The sequence below is a fragment of the Thamnophis sirtalis genome, unplaced genomic scaffold (assembly GCF_051295495.1).
Source record: "Thamnophis sirtalis isolate CommonGarterSnake01/CBP01778 unplaced genomic scaffold, rThaSir2_p1.2 scaffold_1, whole genome shotgun sequence".
NCBI lineage: Eukaryota > Metazoa > Chordata > Lepidosauria > Squamata > Natricidae > Thamnophis > Thamnophis sirtalis.
The window spans coordinates 79,435,462-79,457,063 of record NW_028261381.1 but is presented as its reverse complement, the minus strand read 5'-3'; the positions used below and the strand labels follow the sequence as shown (position 1 = coordinate 79,457,063).

The 21,602-nt window shown below is 36.6% G+C and overlaps 1 protein-coding gene across 2 annotated transcripts in view; it reads right to left on the bottom strand.

Moving 5' to 3' along the window:
* Positions 1-21,460, bottom strand: part of HPS5 (HPS5 biogenesis of lysosomal organelles complex 2 subunit 2) — a 38,446-nt gene extending 16,986 nt beyond the window's left edge. The window contains exons 1-13 of one of the 2 annotated variants that reach the window (XM_014063209.2): positions 21,299-21,460; positions 19,257-19,402; positions 17,267-17,377; positions 16,407-16,471; positions 15,488-15,680; positions 14,636-14,769; positions 11,352-11,567; positions 9,401-9,472; positions 8,323-8,411; positions 6,735-6,913; positions 5,406-5,564; positions 4,736-4,895; positions 2,737-2,860 (exon numbers count right to left, since the gene is read on the bottom strand). In XM_014063209.2, coding sequence (XP_013918684.2) covers positions 2,737-2,860; positions 4,736-4,895; positions 5,406-5,564; positions 6,735-6,913; positions 8,323-8,411; positions 9,401-9,472; positions 11,352-11,567; positions 14,636-14,769; positions 15,488-15,680; positions 16,407-16,471; positions 17,267-17,377; positions 19,257-19,355 — 1,601 coding nt within the window. In that variant the 5' untranslated portion in view covers positions 19,356-19,402; positions 21,299-21,460. The remainder of the gene's footprint in view (positions 1-2,736; positions 2,861-4,735; positions 4,896-5,405; positions 5,565-6,734; positions 6,914-8,322; positions 8,412-9,400; positions 9,473-11,351; positions 11,568-14,635; positions 14,770-15,487; positions 15,681-16,406; positions 16,472-17,266; positions 17,378-19,256; positions 19,403-21,298) is intronic. The other variant, XM_087717075.1, reaches the window with a different exon arrangement.
* Between the last annotated feature and the right edge of the window lie 142 nt (positions 21,461-21,602).

The following is a 21,602-nucleotide window of genomic DNA, read 5'->3' as shown; positions in this document are numbered from 1 at the left end:
AAGCACAAGTTTAAGAATATTAAAGCATTCTTTTTTCAGAATAAACAGCAAAAGGGTTATTAGAACACTGATCTTGAAAAGTTATAAAAAGGCTAAAGGTGCAAGTGGATTCGAAATAAGATTTCAAAATTCCTTCTGAAACCCTAACCCTTAAAAAAAAGAATGATCAAATGGGAACTTGAAGGTTGAATATTAGATGGGGCCAAGAAGGAACTAAAAATTAGAATTAAAGAAGAACACATAAATTTGACTTACTGATACAGAATGTCCTTTAACATTGGACATTACAGAAGGATAACTATGGCCCAAAACTTAATTTTAAAAGTGCCTGCCATTATAGACAGACTATGTTTAAAAGATGTTATGAAAGAGGAACAAATTTTACTGGACAAAACTGAGATTGATCTGAAAGTAATTTAAAAATGACAGGCTACAAGAATGATATGGAAAAAAATGCTACACTAGCTATACAAGTAAAACTGGTTGATGTCTTAATAATTAAAAAAGGATATACAAATAACAGACCAAAAGGGTGAACTGGATAAGTTTCCTGTACTGGATTTATAAAAGAGACTTGTTCAATTATTTTATGAGAAGGAACAAAGAAAATATGAACAATCAAATTCTAGGATCTTATTTAAAGGGATTAAAGATCAAGACTGTTAAAAGTGAAAGGAAGGAATATAGAGTTTATTGTAAAGTATAAAAAGCAGAAAAGTTATCTCTGGTAGCCCTGAATGGACTTTTGCTGATCAGGATTGAACAATGAGACTTTAAGAATTCGTTTATAGATAAGATATGAGATATGTGAAGAAAAGATCATTTGTTGTATTTTTACAGGTGATAACTTACTATAAAATTGTTTATAATTGTGATGAAGGGGCAAGCTATTTCTTTATACATTTTTCTTTTCCTTTACTATATTCTTCTTTTTCTTTTTTTGTTTTCTGCACTTTCCATTTTTTCTTTTTATTTGTTTAGTTTGTATTAGTTTTTAACTTTTTAATTGTAACGTTTAGTAAAATAACTGTACAAAAGGAAAGATGAGCAGTACAGAATAAAGAGTATGGGAAAAGTGTCATATCTTAAGAGACATATCAGTAAAAAAGAAAAGTATTATTCCATAAATATTCAAGAAAATGTTCTTGTTAAATAATTTTGTTTATAAAATTAGCCAACTTGGTAAGGAGAGAGACAGACTAGTTCCCATGCCAAAAATATTATACCAGGAAAAAAACAGAGAAAAGGGGGCACTCATACTACTTGCAGCCTTGTTATCCGCAGGTCCACATATCTGTAGTTGTCATAGATCAAATCTCACTTCTAGGTTTGCAGAGTTAATGTTTTTGGTCCTCTTTTTTGTTACTTTACAAAATTTGTAAAATGGCAGATGGGCTTTTGGTAGGCATAAAGTATCTTTTTCAAAGGATATGCTCTTCCTCCTCCTCCTCCATCAGGAGTGGCAGCTCTTCCTCAGTCAGTCTTGTCACAAGGCTCCATGCAGCCACCTTGTGGCAGGTCATCATGTACTTCAAGGTAATTTGCTTTGCTGGTGATGGAGGAAGTTGCTTCACGCACACCATATAGTTCACATACTGTAGACTTCTCTAATTTGTGCAACTGTTTCACAATCTGGTGAAGGAGTGTCTTATCACATCAGTTGAATTAGTGCTGCCCGCAAACCATTGGCAGCTTGGCATAAAAACCCTGAGGTGCTTGTGGTTACGACAGTCCTTTATTTTGAAGCCTTTAATCACAATGTTGGTGATAGTGGACAGTCTATACCCAGGATGGGGAACCTATGGCACAGGTGCCACAGGTGGCTCACAGAGCCATTTGTTAGGGCATGTGAAGGATTGCCTTGTCAGCTGGCCAGCACGCATGAGCGCGCTGGCCAGCTGAATCCAGCTTTTTGCTTTTCTAAAGTCATTTTTCGCCCTCCCCAGGCTCCAGAGGCCTCCAGAGGAAGGGTGAAAAGAGCCCCCGCTCCCCTCCGGTTTGCTCGTAGGGTCGTTTTTGCCCTTCAGAGGCTTCAGGGAAGTTCCTGAAGCTCACTGAAGCCTCCGGCGGGGCAGGGAAGGCTGTTTTCACCATCCCCATGCTCCTATAAAGTCTCTTAAGCCTGGGGAAGGCGAAAAAAGCATGCAAAAATGGGGGAGCACCTCTCATGCGCACATGCGCACTGGGGGTCGAGCATTGCATTATGGGTGTGGCATGCCCACGCACAACCCTCCCCTGCACCCCCCCATGGCACGCGAGCCAAAAAAGGTTCACCATCGCTGGTCTATACTTAGCAAGCACCTGGTGTGAGTGGGGAACTCCCTTATCACCAGCTAAACAAGTTTCTCAAAGAAAACTAGCTAACTATATGGAGTTTCAAGACAGGATTGAGCCACTGAAATTTGTTACAACCAAGCCAGAAGAAAGAAAAAATGGTAGAAAGTACAGGCAGCTTCTCATGAAGCAAGTGGCCAATTGTTATTTCCTAAAGGCGCAAGATCTTTTAACTACTTAGTGATATCTCAAAACTCATAAGCAAAATACATCCTGGAGAAGTCCATTGCTCATTCCACCATTGTGACATTTTTAAAAGAAATCTTTTAAAGTCTCTATTAGCTAGCTTTGGACAAGTTTAAAGGTAGGTTGGGGGAAAAAAGATATGGATTAATATGGTATGTTTAAACTAAACAAAAAATAATGATGTAATGGATAAAAAAATTCACACACAATTTTTACCTTTCCTTAACAGCTTGAAGGGAGACGAGAGGAGATGGGGAACGGAATGATAATGGAATACTGAATGGAAGAAAAGTCTCACTCCGAACATTGTCCACCACCAGAGAAGCATGAGATATGCTGTCTAATGAACAAAATTAAAATGGAAAGTCATAACATAAAACAACATTTAGGAATTTTGTGAAGTGATTTGCCTATAATGTTTAGGAATAACCACATGACATTCCCCATTACATTTTTCAGATTCAAATAGATTTTTAAAAAATTATCCAGCCACAACTTCCACCTTTTAAAATTATTATGGAAATAGGTCATTCATTTTGAATCTCCAAAGATTAGAGAACTGAGAAACTTCTTTCCCCCAGGAAGGTATGATTCGAATATGACAAACCATAACGGGAGGAAATCAATAGGATTTTCTGATAGAATTCATTCATTTTTATGTCTCACAATAAAAAATGTCAGGAAAGTAATTCCTTCGTATTATAATTTATGCCATCTGCACACCTATTATTAACAAACTTTTTATATTCTAAAAGGAAGAGGTTCAACTGAAACAAAAATAGAAAAGATTTCCATTACCCTTTTATAAGTAGCAGGTCTAAATGTATTTGTATGTATAATTTTATATAGAAAATTTGCAAAACGTAATTATCAGTGAATGTTCACATTAATTATAAGTTCATAAGAAGATAGCACATATCTGGCCTTATCTTGGTTTGAAAGTTAGTCAGAATCAAATCTAATTATTTCTTGGATGGGAAAGCTACAGAATTCCTAGAGACTCTTGACTTATCATACAAGCAGCCACATATTACCAACGTTACCACAAAGTGCTCCCAAAACACAGCATACAAATTAAACGTGGTCTTACTCTATTCAGCAACTTAAGATTGCCATATGACAAATAACACAAAGATATAAAAAATTACAGAAGATAGCTGACCAACTAATTTCATTTTTAAAAAAGTAGCTTTTATGAACTGCCATTCATATGCAATTACTAAAGTGAGGTGCAACTCATTAAAGTTTATGTCTTTTAATAAAGTTTGTTAAACTAACAAGATACAACTAGATTCCTTTTTGGCCACAATAGAGTAACACAATTATCCTCCTACAATGTATACAACTATATAGGGTATTAATCCTGTTCAGCATGGTGCAGAGAACATTATTATATTCCAGGGTTCTTCAGAATCAATGATGCTTTGCTGATCTATGGATTTTGCATAATTTACTGGGGTGCAATGTAAACTAGCCTCCTCATGGTGCCCCCCTGGGCAACATGACTTTCTCATGGCTAAATAATCTACACATTCTGGCTGCTGAACATCACAAGGATTTCCCAGCAAGAAGCAGCAGCATAAATATAAAAACAAAGGCTCTTTTGAGATGCAATAATACTGTATTCTGTTATACCATATGAAATAAATAATAGACTTGTTTATGAAAACAATAGAGTATTAGTAAGAAAGGGAAACTGTCCCAAATGTGAAAACTCTGATATATTAAAATGTATCATGTATATAAAGATTATCATGTCTAATTTTTAAACCAATAAACCAAAATGGCCAGATTCACACTTACTGTGATTTACAAACCACAGTGGCTAGACTCACATAATATACTAAGCCAAAATGAAAGAAAGCACATTGTGCTTTGAATACTGAGCAAAGCTGATCACTGAATTAGCTAATCAGCTAACTTCTGACAGCTCATTAAAATTCAGAATTACTTATAGCTAAGTAAGAAAAGGGGATAAAACAAGTGGGTGAACACTTATGAAAATAGCACAGAACGCTGTCATTTTTATTATTTAGTCTTAATATGAAATTGGTATTCAAAATCAATGCAATCCTATCTTGATGTCAATTTAATGTCATTTATATAAAGTCCAAATAATGCCAAATTATTGGAATTAGAGCAACCGTATTCTCCAAGTAATCAAAGCATGTCCAACTACTTGTTTATAAAAGTACCCAACAAACATTTAAATTACCATGTTCAAGCTGTTCTTCTTCTTGTTGTATGTGAAATTCTTTCAGCCTTTCATCTTCTGATAAGGTTTGGCTATGTAAGGAACAAGAATCTTCATCAGACTGACTGTTTCTTCTACTAATAACACGATAAATTCCAGAATCTAATATGCTGAAACTCTCCTGTTAAGAAAACCACAATATAAACTATGTATTGCCTCTTACATAATTAAATGTAGATTAAAACATTTGTTTTATGATAAAACAAAGCCAACTCTCCTACAGATTTTAACAAGAAAAATTGCATGTTTAACTTTCCAAGTAAATGAAATGTATAGATGGGGCTAGTATTCATTTCTACAGCCCAAAATGTTAGCACTATCCCAAACACATACAACACATCACAAATAAATATAGCGTGCATTGTTAGTGCTATTATGGCAAAGGTTATTTACAGAAGGAAAAACTGTTGATTTCCCAGAGAATTTTTATTAAAGGCAAAATACATACTGAATTTCTCCAAATTAAATTATACTCTAATTCTCTATCAAATCAAGACACTCTTGGGATAAAACATACAAGCCAAATGTTAGGTTCAATTTTTAAAAATTGTAATACATACTATATTTGACAACTTCCTAACATATCCAATGTAACACATATAATGAAAAAAATGTATAGGGACATATTTACATGTGAAGAAATACTGCTTCTTCTGCTGCTGCATGCAGAATCTAAAGGCTCAAGTTTTGAGATCAGTTCTTCAAGTTGAGTAATGAGATCAGTTTCTGTTGACAGATCCAACTGTGACTTCAGATGTTCCAGCTTATCTGCAGGAAGAAGTTTTCTTGCCTAACAATGCACAAAATGAATGTCTGAGGAAAAAAACATCAAGGCTTTATAAAATTATAACAGAGTTTTAAATTTGTTTGGGGAAATATATTACACATCCATTAATTATTCCAATTTATAGATTATTCTTTATATATTCATTCTTAATAAATTATTAGTTATGACTTAAGTTATTTAATATATTTATTATTACATTGTAGTTTTAATAATTCCAATTTAATTCCAAGAGCCAGTTTGGTCTATTGCTTAAGGCATCACTAGGACTTGCAATCTCCTGGAAGAGAGACAAGCTAGGAGATTGTGAGTTCTTGTCCATCACAAATTATAGATTTTTTAGTAAAATTATACTGGTAGTTAACAGACAGGAAACAAAAGGATTAAAATGATATGTATATGATACTGAAGAAACAATAAAATTTCATTACTAAAAATTATTAGAAAGGTTGAATAATGAACTAAACAAACACAAACCATCTTAAATCGTCTTAATTTATGAAGATGGAAATTCTACGTATTAAAAAATAACCCACTATACTCTATGCTTGGGAATACCCATCCCATATAGTTCAAAAGTATCTTGAAATCCCTAGAGCACAGGTGTCAAACTTGATCGCGTCACATGACATATCATGACTTTTTTGCCTTGTGGAGCCGGAGTGGATATGGCCTGCATGTGATGGAGATGTGGCCTGCCTGAAAGAGTCTGAAGGAGACACAGGGAAAACAAGCAGGTAAACCTTAAGGGTAAAGGTTTCCCATGTCTAGTCGTGTTTAACTCTAGAGAGGTGCTCACCTCGTTTCTTAGTTGGGGGAGTCAGCATTGTCCAAAGACATTTCATTGCTGGTCATATGGCCAGCATGAATTCTGTCACTTTCCCACCAAAGTGGTACCTATATTTGTACTTGTATTTGCCTACTTTTGGACTGCTGAAGCAAGTAACGGGAGTTACTTGGCACTCAGGTCTCAAACCTGGGCTGGCAGCTTTCCAGCTGACAAGTTCAGTAACTTTAACTGCTGAGTTACCATGCCAGCTGTAAACCTTAAGGTGAGTTAACTTAAAAAAACATAGCAATAGATTTGTATCATAAAAAAGGTATCAGATTTGTTTTTAATACAATGAAAATATTAAACATTAAATTAAAACAACATTAAATAAAAACATTTATTACCCGACACAAAACAATAGAATTCTGGAAAAGACAACACATTTTGGCTGCAAGAGTCCAAAAACTTCTTCTAAGCAATCGTTCCACACATTTTTCAATTGTCAGAAGGGAGAGATGAGAGACTTTTCCATTGGTATGTAAGCAGAAGAGTTCATTTTTATATATTGCAATATCATAGATGTCTAGAAAGAAAAATATTACTTTAGTTAAAACTTTAGTTCAAAACCAGCTTCAAATGCTGCACATACATCATAATTAAGAATAAATTTGCTCTTCTCTGAAAAATGTTCTGTTTACAGGGATCTGAAGGACAAGATGATAGCATATCTGTCCCGTGTCACAAATAGACAATTTTCCATTGGGATATCTAGCCTATCTCAGTTAATCACACAGAATTTGGACTTTTTTCTTTGCTTAAAGGGAAGACCTCCTTTATATAATTCAACAATTAATTATAACTTAAGGAAATAAATAAATGAGAAAGTAAAACGAGAAGGAAGATCACCAGCAATAAGTCAATCACTATTACTCCGCTCAAATAAGAACTTGCAAATCACTAAGTTTTGAGTCCTGCAATACATGCCTGCATATATTTGTTAGGATGCAAGTTTACAAGACATAATATAAGTATAGTAGTATAGTAGTTCCTTTAGCGATAACAACTAAGATTGGCAACTCAATCATTAAGCGAAGCAGTCACTAAGTGGACAATCCTGTGACTGTTTTGTGATTTTACTTCAGCTTTCCTTTGGATGACAGCATCAGAAGGATACAAACTCAAACAGCAGGGTGGGTCCAAACGGTGGAGAAGGTTCCTAGAATTTGAGTCATGAGGGAACCAGGTAAAAGGACAAAACCCCACCCTATGGAATGCTCACCCTTGCCTGGGAAAATTAACAAGAAAAGAATTAATGTTTGTGTTTACATTCGTTAGAAAGGAAGGGATTAAAGAGAGTAAGCAGCACAAATCACAACTAGAAAGGAATGTGTTGCAAGCTTGTTTACCTACTAGCTAAATGTAGCTGTTTAGGAGGCAAAAAAAAAGGTGTGAAACTGATCAGGGTCTTATCAACTTCAGGAAACGGCTGGGAGCCAGTCAGTTCTAATCAATTAAGGCAGGGGTGTCAAACTCGCAGCCCGCAGGCTGGATGAGTCACATGCTGGCCCCGCCCCTGCCCGGTTTAGTGAAGGAGGGGAGGATCCTGATACATCATGTGATGCCACTGTCATGACGCAAGTTTGACACCCCTGAATTAAGGTGTTTTGTGGTTAGGAGATTTCAGGGACTCCTGTACACAAGAGAAAAGCAGTTCAGGAAGATATAGTGTTTAGGCAATCTGCAGGAGAGAGAAAAAAATGGCTCAGGCACAAGAAAATGCATTCTAACTGACTGTAAAGATAAACACATCAGTGAGAGAGAGGCTACAAAAGTCACAGAGTTGCTTTTCCCTGTCATAACAGCAAACAGTATTAAATTGTGATTTGTCATACAAAAAATTCTTAAAACCTTTGTAGGAGGATATTTAGGAACGTCAAAACTTCACTGGCATTGCTTCAAGACTACATAAAAGCAATTTTTCTCTATGTTTACCTTTCACTTCACTCCAGAGGAGAACTTGGACGTTCTGAGGGATGATAATATAAATGCCTCTTTCTGTCCATGTCATTATACAGTGCTCACTGTAAGGAAACAGAATGCTTGTAAACAAAATGTATGTGGACAAAGTGTTTTGTGTTTGTTTTTCATAGATACTATTCTTCATTTTGGACTATTCAAACAAGGAACGTCCCCACTGCATGATGAGACGCATTCATTTCCTTAGAAACAGGTGGCGGGAAAGAGACTCTTCCCTCTCAAACCGCAAGGTTGGCTTATCCAAGATTTGTTCTCACCTGCCCTCTAATCTGCAAATCCCCCCACTGAACTCAAATAATTGTTATAGGCAGCCCAGAGTCACTTTCTCATGAGACTCTATAAATTAGAAAATAAAACTTTAAAAATGTAAAAAAATAATTGTTTCTACAACAAGCGTAGATGATAAAAGTGTAATGTGAGAAGGCACTTGTTTAAGATTGCAGCAAAGAAACAACGCACTGCACTCATCATACTTGTTAGGGCAAGGAAGATTTTTACTGCAATTAAAGGAGCAGAAGTTTTGTGAATCATAAATATTCACAGAAATTGCTCCTACGATAACGTAGTTCTAAATCTTTACTATGTGGCACTTAAATAGTACATTAATCCATTAAAACCTGATTCTGATAAGAAAACTATGACTTTTAAACAATTACTATCTCTGTTCATACATCTTGCAAGTCCATAAGATGATTTTATTTGGCTTTTGGCTGTGTACAAGGATTTATTTACTGTGTTTTGTAAAGACAGGATTAAAAAATCTAATAAATAAACCATGATTTAATAGCTTGCATGTTTGCAAACCCAGCCAATTTGCCGTTATTCTATAAACACTGGAGGAAAACCATGGATTAAACCAATATGTGAAGTGTCACTACCTCTTAACATTACAGTGTTGTTTTGGGGATAATACAAAACACGTTTCGAGACGAATGACATATAAATAGAATTTTTACAGAAGTAAAAGAGATAAATCAAATAAATATTTAAGAAATCTCAATTTATAAAAATAAAAATCTTGCTTTACATTTACCTTAAATAAAGCAGCTTGGGGAATGCCAAGGACTGAGGAGAGCATGCGGAAGCATTATACTCTGGATCCTCCCTTTCAAAAAAGCACATTTAGGTAAATTAGGATTTAGTTCTATTAATTGCATCAGTTTTATTTCATGCTTCAGAATTAATTTGTTAAATCCCAACGAGCTGAAGATTTGGAACTGCTTATAGTTTTGAATAACTTTATTTTAAATTCTTTTCATGAACATATTCATTTACATCTGCAAATTTGATGAGTTCCCCATTTATTCCCTTATCCAAATCATTGATGAAGATGTTAAAGAGTACTGGGCCCAGGCCAACACACCAGAAGACAGGCTTAAGATACAGAAGGATCTTGACAAACTTGAACATTGGGCACTATATAATAAAATGAAATTCAATGGTGAAAAGAGTAAGGTTCTACATTTAGGCAAGAAAAATGAAATGTACAGGTACAGTATAGGTGGTACCTTGCTCAATAGTACTAACTGTGAGAGGGATCTTGGAGTCTTAGTGGACAACCATTTAAATATGAGCCAGCAGTGTACAGCAGCTGCCAAAAAAGCCAACACAGTTCTAGGCTGCATAAACAGAGGGATAGAATCAAGATCACGTGAAGTGTTAATACAACTTTATAATGCCTTGGTAAGGCCACACTTGGAATACTGCATTCAGTTTTGGTCGCCACGATGTAGAAAAGATGTGGAGACTCTACAAAGAGTGCAGAGAAGAGCAACAAAGATGATTAGGGGACTGGAGACTAAAACATATGAAGAACGGTTGCAGGAACTGGGTATGTCTAGTTTAATGAAAAGAAGGACTAGGGGAGACATGATAGCAGTGTTCCTATATCTCAGGGGTTGCCACAAAGAAGAGGGAGTCAAGCTATTCTCCAAGGCACCTGAAGGTAGAACAAGAAGCAATGGGTGGAAACTAATCAAGGAGAGAAGCAACTTAGAACTGAGGATACATTTCCTGACAGTTAGAACAATTAATCAGTGGAACAGCTTGCCTCCAGAAGTTGTGAATGCCCCAACACTGGAAGTCTTTAAGAAGATGTTGGATAGCCATTTGTCTGGAACGGTATAGGGTTTCCTGCCTAGGCAGGGGGTTGGACTAGAAGACCTCCAAGGTCTCTTCCAACTCTGCTATTGTATTGTATTGTATTGTATTTTCTTTACTCCAAACTTTACCTTATTTTTTAGAATGTTCCCAAACACCTAAACATACTTTTCCTATTTTAAAGCATTGTCTATATAACAATAGAAAGAATATTATGTACAAATGTTACCCATAAAAGTATTACAAGTGATACTTTGTAGACAGTTTCATACAAATTTCTGAAAGTTTGGCACTATGTCGACCCAACATAAATCTATTTCTTGCAATGTTTTTACAACTGGATATTGGCAGGATTTTCTATATAATTATTTGTATAAAAAGATGTATCACTAAAACTAGCTCAGACTGTGCATCTTTGCCTACCTGTCCATATCACTTTTCTTAAATGGTTCTGTGGACAGATATCACAAGGAAGGTTGAGAACTACAATACTTTTTCAAACATGTTTCATTAAAAGGTGTAAGCTTCTGTAAGCTACACCTCACAGATGGTTAATGTGAGCCATACTCATCAAAGCTTCTGCCTTTTAATGAAATGTGTTAGTCTGAAAAGATACTTGTAGATCTTTTCCTATGTGAATCAGCAGAGAAATTTCAGAAGCAATTCAAATTGGCATCACTTTAAAGGCACCTTTACATAATACTGTATATATGTCACTGGAATGACTACATCAAAGTTGGACAGACAGACTGACTGATAACTTTAGGTTTCAGCTTCTCACTTTAACTTACATATTGGAATGCTGATGAAATCCTTTCCAAGCCTGGCACACACCCCACTAGATTTCAAGCCTACACAACCCTTGGTTGCATTAGAATCAATACCTGATAGTAATAACAGGAAGAGATGGCGCTGACAACAATTGTTTGAACTGATGTGTACTCAGCACTTCCCCTTCAAAGTTGACTTCCCATATCCGTGAACCAGGCCGTGCACAATATATCAGAGACTGTTGATTTGCCCCACTCTTTCCAACGGGGAAAAAACAAGCTCCATATTCACCATCTCTTTCCTTGTTTCCAATTTTCCAAAACTTTTCCCTATTTAACCAAAAACAATGAGAATTTAGAAGAAAATTTACTGAACACTATTAAAAATCCCCAAAGATTTGAAGGCATCTCCATATTTTAATATCTATATATAGTATATATTATTTTTTTAGCTTATAAAATTCAAAGAATTACACCCAATAGCAGAAAATGAAAGTCCTTTAGATTAATAGGGTTTTCCTGTCTCCTTCCCTAACCTTCATTTTTCTACAGTATCAAAAGCCACTCCTGAAAATTGAACAACTTGCAGGAACAATATCAGAACTTGTCTGTGCTATCTTGGCTTGACTTCTGGGGAATGTGAAGGATGAGGTAGCCAGAGCTTACGTGAGTCTTACATTTTATTATATTTACCCTCTTTTGGAGCATAATCTCTAAAGCAAATTGTGTATGAAATTTTATCTTGGATTGCGCAGAGTGAGGACAGAGTAAAAGAAATAGAAACCCTTGTAAACAATGAAACCCTTGGAAACAAAGTTAGTAAAGGTACTGCATCAGCATACTTCAAGGTTACAAAATGTACAAGCTTTGACACTCTGAAGATTACAATGACCATAAACAAATCAGAAGGTTGTGAAATTTACTATCTAAAGTGGATAGTACCCTGTTTCCCTGAAAATAAGCCCTCCCTGGATAATTAGCCCAATCAGGCTTTTTGAGCACATGTGCTAAAATAAGCCCTCCCCTGAAAATAAGCCCTCCCTGAAAATATTGCAACAGACCAGCAGCCATGAGGTGACCATGCTCACAGTCTCCTGCACCTCAAAAATAATAAGACCTCCCCAAAAATAAGGCCAAGCACTTATTTCGGTGGTTCCCTGTCTTATTTTCGGGGAAACACAGTATTCTGTGAATATTATAAAGAGCAAATTTTCAATTTCAACTATGCTTTTAAAGTAAAAAAAGCTAACCCTCAACTTACAACCACAACTGAGCCCCAAATTTCTTTTTCTAAGTAAGACAGTGGTTTTCCCTATTTCATGACCTTTCTTGCCACAGTTGTTAAGTGAATCACTGCTTTGCTTGTCAGGTCACAAAAGGTGATCACATGTCCCCCAGGATACAGTAACTGTCATAAATAAATGCCAATCGCTAAGTGTTCAAATTTTGATGACATGATCATGGAGATGCTGCAACAGTTGTAAGTATGAAAAATGGTCTAAGTTACTTTTCTCAAAGCCATTGTAACTTCAAATAGACACTAAATGAATGCTTGTAAGTCGAGGACTACCGCAGCTCCCTCTTTGTAGAGTTTTGCAAGTAGTGATTGAAAGCTGTTAACTAATTAATCTAATGAAGGAAAGTTTCTAGTATTAAAACATTGATTCCCATTAGAGATTACAAACAAAAGAGGTAGTCTACTAACTGAAATTATCTGTCTGTCTGTCTGTCTGTCTGTCTATCTATCTAATTTTGAAACACTATCTCCCACACAAGAGAGACCCAGGGCGGTGTACAATAAAATATCAAAACATAAAAACAGTATATAAAAGTCAAAATTTAAAAAGAGGCAAAGATAATTAAAAATCAATGTTAAAAATTAAAAGGGAAGGCTTTGAGGGTGTTAATCAGCCCCACAGCCCATTCTGTGCTCCCCAAGCAAGGCTGCAGAACCATGTTTTCATACCATTCTGAAAGGCAAGAATAGTGGGGGCCCACCTCACCTCTGGAGATAAGAAATGTTCCAAAGGACATTTCCAGAAAAAGGGCACAACAAGCAAACAATATAAAACTGCACAAAGGCCCTCCAAGTCATGGTTCCAGGACAAATCTCAAATTACCACCAGGTCTGTCTGGAGTAATAAAACACCATCAAAGACCAAAGATGATAAACTCCCAGATGCAGAGCATCCCACCCACAGCCACACTCAAAGTTTGAATGGGGAGGAACTATTTTCCAGATGTGATTGAAGATATTTTTGCCACTACTTATAAAGCCCTACATAGCACAGGGCCTAGTCACCCAAGGGACTATTTGTCTCACATAGCATCATGCAACCAGTTTGGTCTTGACATGGTTGGTACACTCTGGGTTCCATCCATTAAGCAATTATACCCATTCAGATGTCAGAAGAACTGTTTTTCTGTAGCAGCACCTGACCTCCAGAATGGATTTTCCCTCCCCCACAAAAAAATACGAAGAGCTCCTACCTTGCTAGCACTTGGAAGGCCCTTAGATATCTGATTCATTGTCCAGACAAATGATAACCCTTTCTTTCTGCACTCTTCTGGATTTATTTTATTGTTGTTTATTGTTCTTTCTTTTGCTGTTTTATTTTTGTACTATTGTTTTTAAGTTTACAGGAATGGTAAACCAGCCACAGTTGCTAGGCATTCAGTGGCATATAAAATTATTATTCACATGATCTGCCATAGGTGCTGTTTCTGGAATGGCACCAGTGTCTCTTGACAGGGCAGCAGAGAGGTGAGGTTTGGGCAGGGAAGATGAGCTGCGAAACTGGAGAAAGAGTAAGATGAGTTAACTAAGGAGAAGGGCTGGAACTAGCCGCCCAAACTGAGAATGTGAGCAAGAAACAGAAAAGCAAGCAAGCAAAATATCTCAGAGAAGAGAGATAGATTCTCCCTGACAAAGAGAGAGGGGATAAATGAAGGAAGATCTCTGCTCAGCAAGAAGAAAAGTAAAAGCAGATTTATATCCTGTGTTCTAGTTAATTTTTAATTAACTAGTTTGCTGGCAACTAAGTAGCCATAAGAAACTATCTGTATTACAGCTCTGTTCTGCAATTTAAACTATTTAATTTATGTGTTATATCTTATTATGATATTCCTTATTTTCAATATAGTTACAACTATTACCTCAATGTATGCAAGACTTTCATGTTGTAGCTTTCAGGCTAATAAACTACTCCTCATGTAGAACTCATGACAATTATGAGTTTGAGAACCTTGAGCTAACACATATAATTTAATGTTACCTTCAGAGGTGTGACAAAAATATATGCTCTTATTTCTAAGTGCAAGGTACTATTTTCAAAGATGCCTTGCAGATTACCTGCATGGCATCAAATGTTCAGGCAGTTTATTAATATTTTAATTACCTCTCCGTGTCACATAAATAAGAGCGTGTAAGAGAAGAGATAAGCAATCTGCCATCCAGATAATCAAGCTGAACCACACGAGAATCAACTGTGGTTATAATATGAATGGGAAACATCACAAATGCAGTAGCAGCCTATAGAAAAAAATGAAAATGCACTCATGTTTTTCATGCCTGATTAATACATTCATAGAGAACAGGAGTTTCAAAATTAAATTACTAAGATAAATTGTTCAAGAAAACAAAAGCAAAAGAAAACTTACATATAATTTATCTTTTTAAGATACATTTCATGTTACATTTGAAATGTCTGAAACTGCACATCATTAATATCTAAGGACCAATGAAAACATTTTTCTAAATATTAATATGAACTGGGGGAAAGAGTATGCAGTGTAGGATAGCTTCTTCTTTGAACTTGATTGATTGATAATGTCATCCTTTGATACTATCTTCTTACACAATTCAGAATACAAACGGATTCTCCACAGGGATGCCACAATAACCCAAAATGTAGTTTTATGCATGTGGTTTTTTAATCCAAACTGTCAAATTTGACTCCAATGAGTTTGGACCATTATATCACAACTCACAAACAACCTTCTTTGCTCATCATGGAAGCAACCACTTTCACCCTGGCAGTTATTATCAGATCTGGGTTTGAAACCAGAAGAATAAAGGGCAGGTCCATCGAACAAATTAGCCCATTAACCTAGCAATGTTGCAGCTTGTGCTTTCTTTAAAGACATTGGTACTTTGGACATCAGAAATCCTGACTGTTAAGACTTGCTAATGTTTGTTAAAACTTGCTAATGCTTAGTTCTTATGTTCAAAATACACTAAGAAAATATACCTTTCCTTGTTTGGAGGAATTAATCTTGATCACAGACACTTTCCCCACATGATCACCAACAAAGACACGGAGTGCATTAGTATCCCAACAAAGAGCTGTTACTTTTCTGCCTTTGTGCTCAGAAGAGATATAAATCCTCTCTGGCTTCCCACGGCGCTCTTGATTTAATTCCCATACAACAACAACGCCTTGACTGTGAAAATAAAGTTTATTATTTCTAAGCAGCCGTTAATTCATAATATTACATTCATTATAATATCAAATTCAGTAGATATTAAAAGATACAATTGAGGTCAAATGTTAATTGTGAAATGAAGTCATTTCAAACCCTTCCACTGCCAGCTGAAGGTTAGCCCTTACAAAAAAAAATGTTGTATGCCTCTTCTCTTAGCAGTCCTCTTCCAATGGATCCCGCTAAACAAACAGACAGAATTATTTACAGACAGAATACTCTGAAGGGCAAATAATATTAGCCTTGTTCTGACAAACCATGGTTTGACACCTGAATTTAAGTAGTTCATCCTTCTCTTTCCCCCTTTTATTTGCATGAAAAGTGAAGAGAACATAATACTCCACTTGTGATATTTTGCAAGTCAGAACTGATCACAGCATCCAATGTTTCTGGATACCAAGACAAGCTGATAGTGTACATATTTATTCTTCATCCCATGCACACAAATGAGTTGTAGGACAGTGGAACATCTGAAGTTCTAAACATACTATTACGTGAAAAGGCTTTTAATTAATTAGATGAGCAGCCTGGAAAAAAAGACTGGACATCTCTAATTTTAATATTCATTTTACTTTCATTTTTCTCAACACATATATAAGCATCTTGCCTGCATCACTGAAATAAATATTTTCTTGTCAAAATGTCATGATGGACAGTACATAAATTATTTGATTAACATGTCGTTACCTGGTAGCTACAGCAACATAATCCTCATCATGCAAACAAAAGGCAACAGAGGAAATGGCACCTTCCTACAAAGAGATAAAATGATCACCCTAGGTTTCCACAATGTGCCCCACATTACATACATTTTTAAAAATTATCTAGTCCAATCATAACACCTGGTATCATTTATTTGTACTCTAAGGTCTAAGGTTTTAAATTGATTTTTTGCAACTTCTTAACCATGAAAAAACTGAGCATTATCATGTTTCCTGGAAAATAAGACAGTCCCAAAATAAGTGTTTGGCCTTATTTTCGGGGAGGTCTTATTATTTTTCAGGTGTAGGAGGCAGCCAGCATGGTCACCTCATGGCTGCTGCTGTATTACAATATTTTCAGGGAGGGCTTATTTTAGTGCATGCGCTCAAAAGTCCAATTGGCCTTATTATCCGGGGAGGTCTTATTTTCAGGGAAACAGGGTACAAATGGAGTATCAATGAAGAAGTAATATTGGTAGCAAATCCGTTCTCCCAAATGGACTTCTTCTATTTTGCTGAAAATTAGCAAAAGCAGCATAGTGGTCACATGACTATAGTAAACTACAACCAAATATGCAAGATTGTAAATGTTACCAAGCATATGAAATGTGATTTTGGGGGGGGGGGGGGGGAGCGCTGTTGCAGTAGTTATAACTTCAAGACCAATCATAGGTAATTTGGGGCAGAGGGGTAAGCAACAAGTCATTAAGCAACCACTACTGCATTAGGCCTCTAAAATTAATTTTGTTTTCTTTCATTGTTGATTTTCTGAATCATCCTTTCCAGTTCCTGCCCATTACAATCCATTCTTAAACTAAGGTTGCTGCAAGTTTAATTCAGTCTTACCTTATGAGTAAGGAAAAGCCTCTGTTTCCAACAATCTTTCTGGATGAGATTTAGGCCTCCACCTGAACTTCCTAGTGCTAACCATTTTCGAGAAATTCCGATACATGTACACTTAAGGGGAGGGAAAGGAAAGTTGTTACTAAAAGGCTTCACTTTGTGTCTGATTCATAATTAATCATATTTTCACTTCCAAGAAACAGGCAGGGAAGATCTTATGTTTGCTTCTACCATGTTAATTTTGAATTCTAGAACCCACAAGTCTTCTCAGCAGCTTAGCATAAAACACACTGCCCATAAACTAGTGCTTCCTTGAGGCTTTTTGATGGCTCCCAATTCCCTTTCACACATCTGACTTTTTTTTTTTTGATAAATTACTATTTAAAAATACTAATAGACTGGGTAAAGTAGAAGAGCTAAGGTATAGAGATAACAACATGAAAAATGGAGAGAGTTTGAAGACAAAAAATATCTTCCTCTGGGCAGAGAGTCACATTACTTTGAGACATTTCCTTCCTTTTGCATCTCACCAGGTGTATCCTGATACATACCACAATGACTATATGCTGCCCTTGATCAAAAAAAGGGTATAACAGCCCAGTTCACAAATACCACTATACTATGTTTTAATGTTAAAGAACAACCCTTAATAAAGAACTTGGTATTGTGTATGCCTTTTCACTACCTGCAGAATTTCAGATACTTCTGCTTTCATTTTAGATTAATAAAGACAGTGTTTGTGATTGTAACTCTACCGCAGACAAAAGATCTAACATGAAATAAGCTATTGTGTCTTCCAAACTTTAAGCAGATTTGTCCAACATGCATGGTTCAAACAAACAAGGGTCAGAGACAATTGTCTGAAATTGTGTTAATTTAAGTACAGGTAGTCCTTGACTTACAACCATTTGTTTAGTAATCATTTAAAGTCACAACGGAACTGAAAAAGATGACATAATCATTTTACATATGACTGTTGCAACATCCCATTGTCACAATATCAGAATTTGGGTGCTTGGCAATTGGCATATATTTATGACAGTTGCATTGTCCCAGGGTCATGTGATCACCATTCGTGAACTTCCCAGCCAACTTATAACAAGTAGTCAATGAGGAAAGGCAGATTCACTTAACAACTGCAGAGATTCATTTAACGACTATGGCAAAAAGTCATAAAATGGGGCAAAATCCACAAACTGCCCTGCTTAGCAATGGAATGGTAATTTTGGCCTGAATTGTGGTCGTAAATCAAGGATTACTTGCAGTTATATAAATCCCTACCTGTGGTTTAGAAAAACTACATACAAGAGGCTTACACATCGGGCACCAAACAGTCTATTTTGGTCATAAATTGAGGGCCAGCTGTAACCAATTTTAATGTTTATCATATTTCTGAACCCAAGATACATTGGGGAAAAACCTGTGGAGAATTATTATTTATAGTATAGCCAGGATTTAACTTACAAAACTACAGCAGACTTAACAAGAATTGCCAAATCATTCTTTGCTGATAGATCTAACTGAAAAATTGAAAGAACAGCTAACATGAAAATGCACAAATTAATGAAAGAGGGCATCTGTTTTGATAATTCCTAATAAAAAGTGAAACTAACATTCAAAATACATTGGCTGGCCATTAATCAAGTACAAAGCTGAAACAGGAAGCAACATTTAATCTGGCTAAACTTTAAACTTTAATTTAAAAAAACTAAATTACAGACATTATATCTGAGCAAAATATTACCCTTCCAATTCCTCGGGCAGTTATGTTTGGAATTCTTTAATTCCGTTGTTATTTTATTTTTATAATTTACTTTTTACTTTTATTTCCCCAAAACTGTTTCAGTTGCAGACCAACTAGCATGATTACCTACAAGAGACCAGCAAATATAAATGTTGCTTTATAATGTATTACATGCTATTAATATATAGGATGTCAAACTATAATCAAAAAGGGAGAAAAAGCAGAAAAATAGCTGTGACTCAAACCCACCTTCAGACGACTGGAATCTAGCCTGAGAGCAGAAAGCAGGGGACTAAGACATTCAAACTCTGCCAACACATGGCTGTAAGATTCAGGTATTGCTGCCATGACAATGGCCTCTGGCAAAATGTTATTGCTTCATTTTTCTATTCCTCCTGTAAGGGCAAACGTGAAATACAATTTCATACTGTTAATTTGGCTACCTACAATGTTGATACTCAAAAGTGTAAAATGCCCAACATGGCTGCTATATTTTAACCTAGTTCATCTGTGCTAACCTATATTTTGCTCCATAAACCACAGTAATTTACTGTACTCTAAGAGTTATGGTAAAGCCTATTTTTTAAAACAAGCTGTTAAAGTTATGCATTGTCCAAAGCCAGAACTAATCAACTTCTTCAGGAAGAGGATAAAAACTTGTCAGCTTAGGGCAAGGCCAGTTGCCTCTTGAATGCCTATTTTCCTTGTGCTATTGAGGAGTTGTATGTTACTCTTTGTTAATATATCACATTTGTACTTTTAGTAAACTATATGGAGAGACTTCAGGTAGTCAACTTACAACCATTCATTTAGTGACTGTTTAAAAGTACAGCACTGAAAAAGTGACATGACTACTTTTCACACTTAGAACCACGGCAGCATCTTCAGTCATCTGATCAAAATTTGGGTGCTTGGTAGCTGACATATTTATAACAGTTGCTCTGTCCTGGGGTCATATCATCACTATTTGTAACCTTCCCAGTTGGCTTCCCACAAGCCAAAATCAATGGGGGAAGCCAGATTCACTTAACTACCACAAGATTCACTTAACTGCAGTGATTGGCTTAACTATGATTAAAAAAAGATCATAAAACAGGGCAAAAGTCACTTAACTGCCTTACTTAGCAACACGTTGGGCTCAATTGTGCTCATAAATACTGGTATTCATAAAATCCCTGCCTGTGGTTTACATACAAGAGATTTAGACATGAAGCACCCAACAGATTATTTTTCTCAGTTTGTTTCCAAGATACATTTTTATAGTGTTTGGTGGATCTTTCCCAACTGTTTAGTTTTTATATAAAGCACTTTAGTCATAGGATGGCTTAATCAGGAGACACAATTAACACTTGGCACTAGTTTGGGTGAAGGAGCAGGAAGAAAATATAGGAGGTGCAGAAGGACTTGGGAACTGCAGGAGAAGTTTTCAGGAACTGAAAGTACAAGTTAAATCACCAACCCTCCAGCGTTTACCGAGAAATCAGAGCCATGGTTTCAAATCCTGATTAAAACTCTATACTTCATCCACAATGTCTTTCATCCTGCCTAATATACCATGAGAATGTTTTTTTTCTATGCATTTGGTTCGAACAAAGTTACACCTTACTCCACTTTCCCAGCCTTTCTTTCTCCACCGCAGTGTTGTTTCAGAACAGATGATCATTTAACCTTATGAAGTTTTATCATTAGATGAATCAAACTGAATTCATACCTAAGTATCAGAAACCCGCTTAGGATTTTTTTTTTTTATTTACCGAAAATTACTCCCTCATCTAAAAGCATAGCTGAGTAAACAGCGGCTTTAAGGATGCCTCTGCAATTTAAGTAAATCTGCGAGACGATTTCCCTTCCTGGGGAAGGAAGGGGGCTCTTTCTCAGCATGGGCAGCCCGAGATAACTCTCTGATGCCTTCCTGCAGAGAGATACGTAGATCTGACAATCCCTTGAGAATCGAAGACGCGGCTCTCTTATTTCCCAAACCTCCTTTCGTGCAAAATCAAGAGAGCTCCGCACTCCAACGAACAAGATGCAAGAAGTAGAATGGGAGAAAATTAAAAGCGGGGCTTAAGGCGGGTCCCAATCGTCTCTTCCCCCCTCTGTGTCGCGGGAGACAGTACTTTGGCGAAAAGATTCATACAAAAAGGAACGGCAAATGAGAGAGAAACGGCTTCAGCTATACGGATTTAACCCACTCACCCCAATACCTGTCGGTGACAGTCTCTACAGATTTACACCGAGTCCGAGCAGAAGAGCCTTTGAAAGGGGCAGTCCGGACTTCAAAAAGGACTCACCGCAACTTAAGACCAACTCGTCATTTTCTTTTAAAAACGCTCTTCGCTATAGAAAAAGCCCAGGTACCCGTAACCCGGAGCCTTAAAGGGGTAACCGCTGAACCCCGCAGATATGCAGCCTCCGCCGAAACTCGAAGCCCTCTGCCGCTCCACAGCCCCGCCGCTCAATAGGAACCCCGGCGCGTGACCGCGCGAGCTCTCTTTTTCTTTCTCGAAGATCCGCCTCCTCCTCCTCGCCCCGCCCCTCGCCGAGTCCTCATTTCGCAGCGCCCCCCCTTCTCGCGTCACGTGACGCCGCACGTTT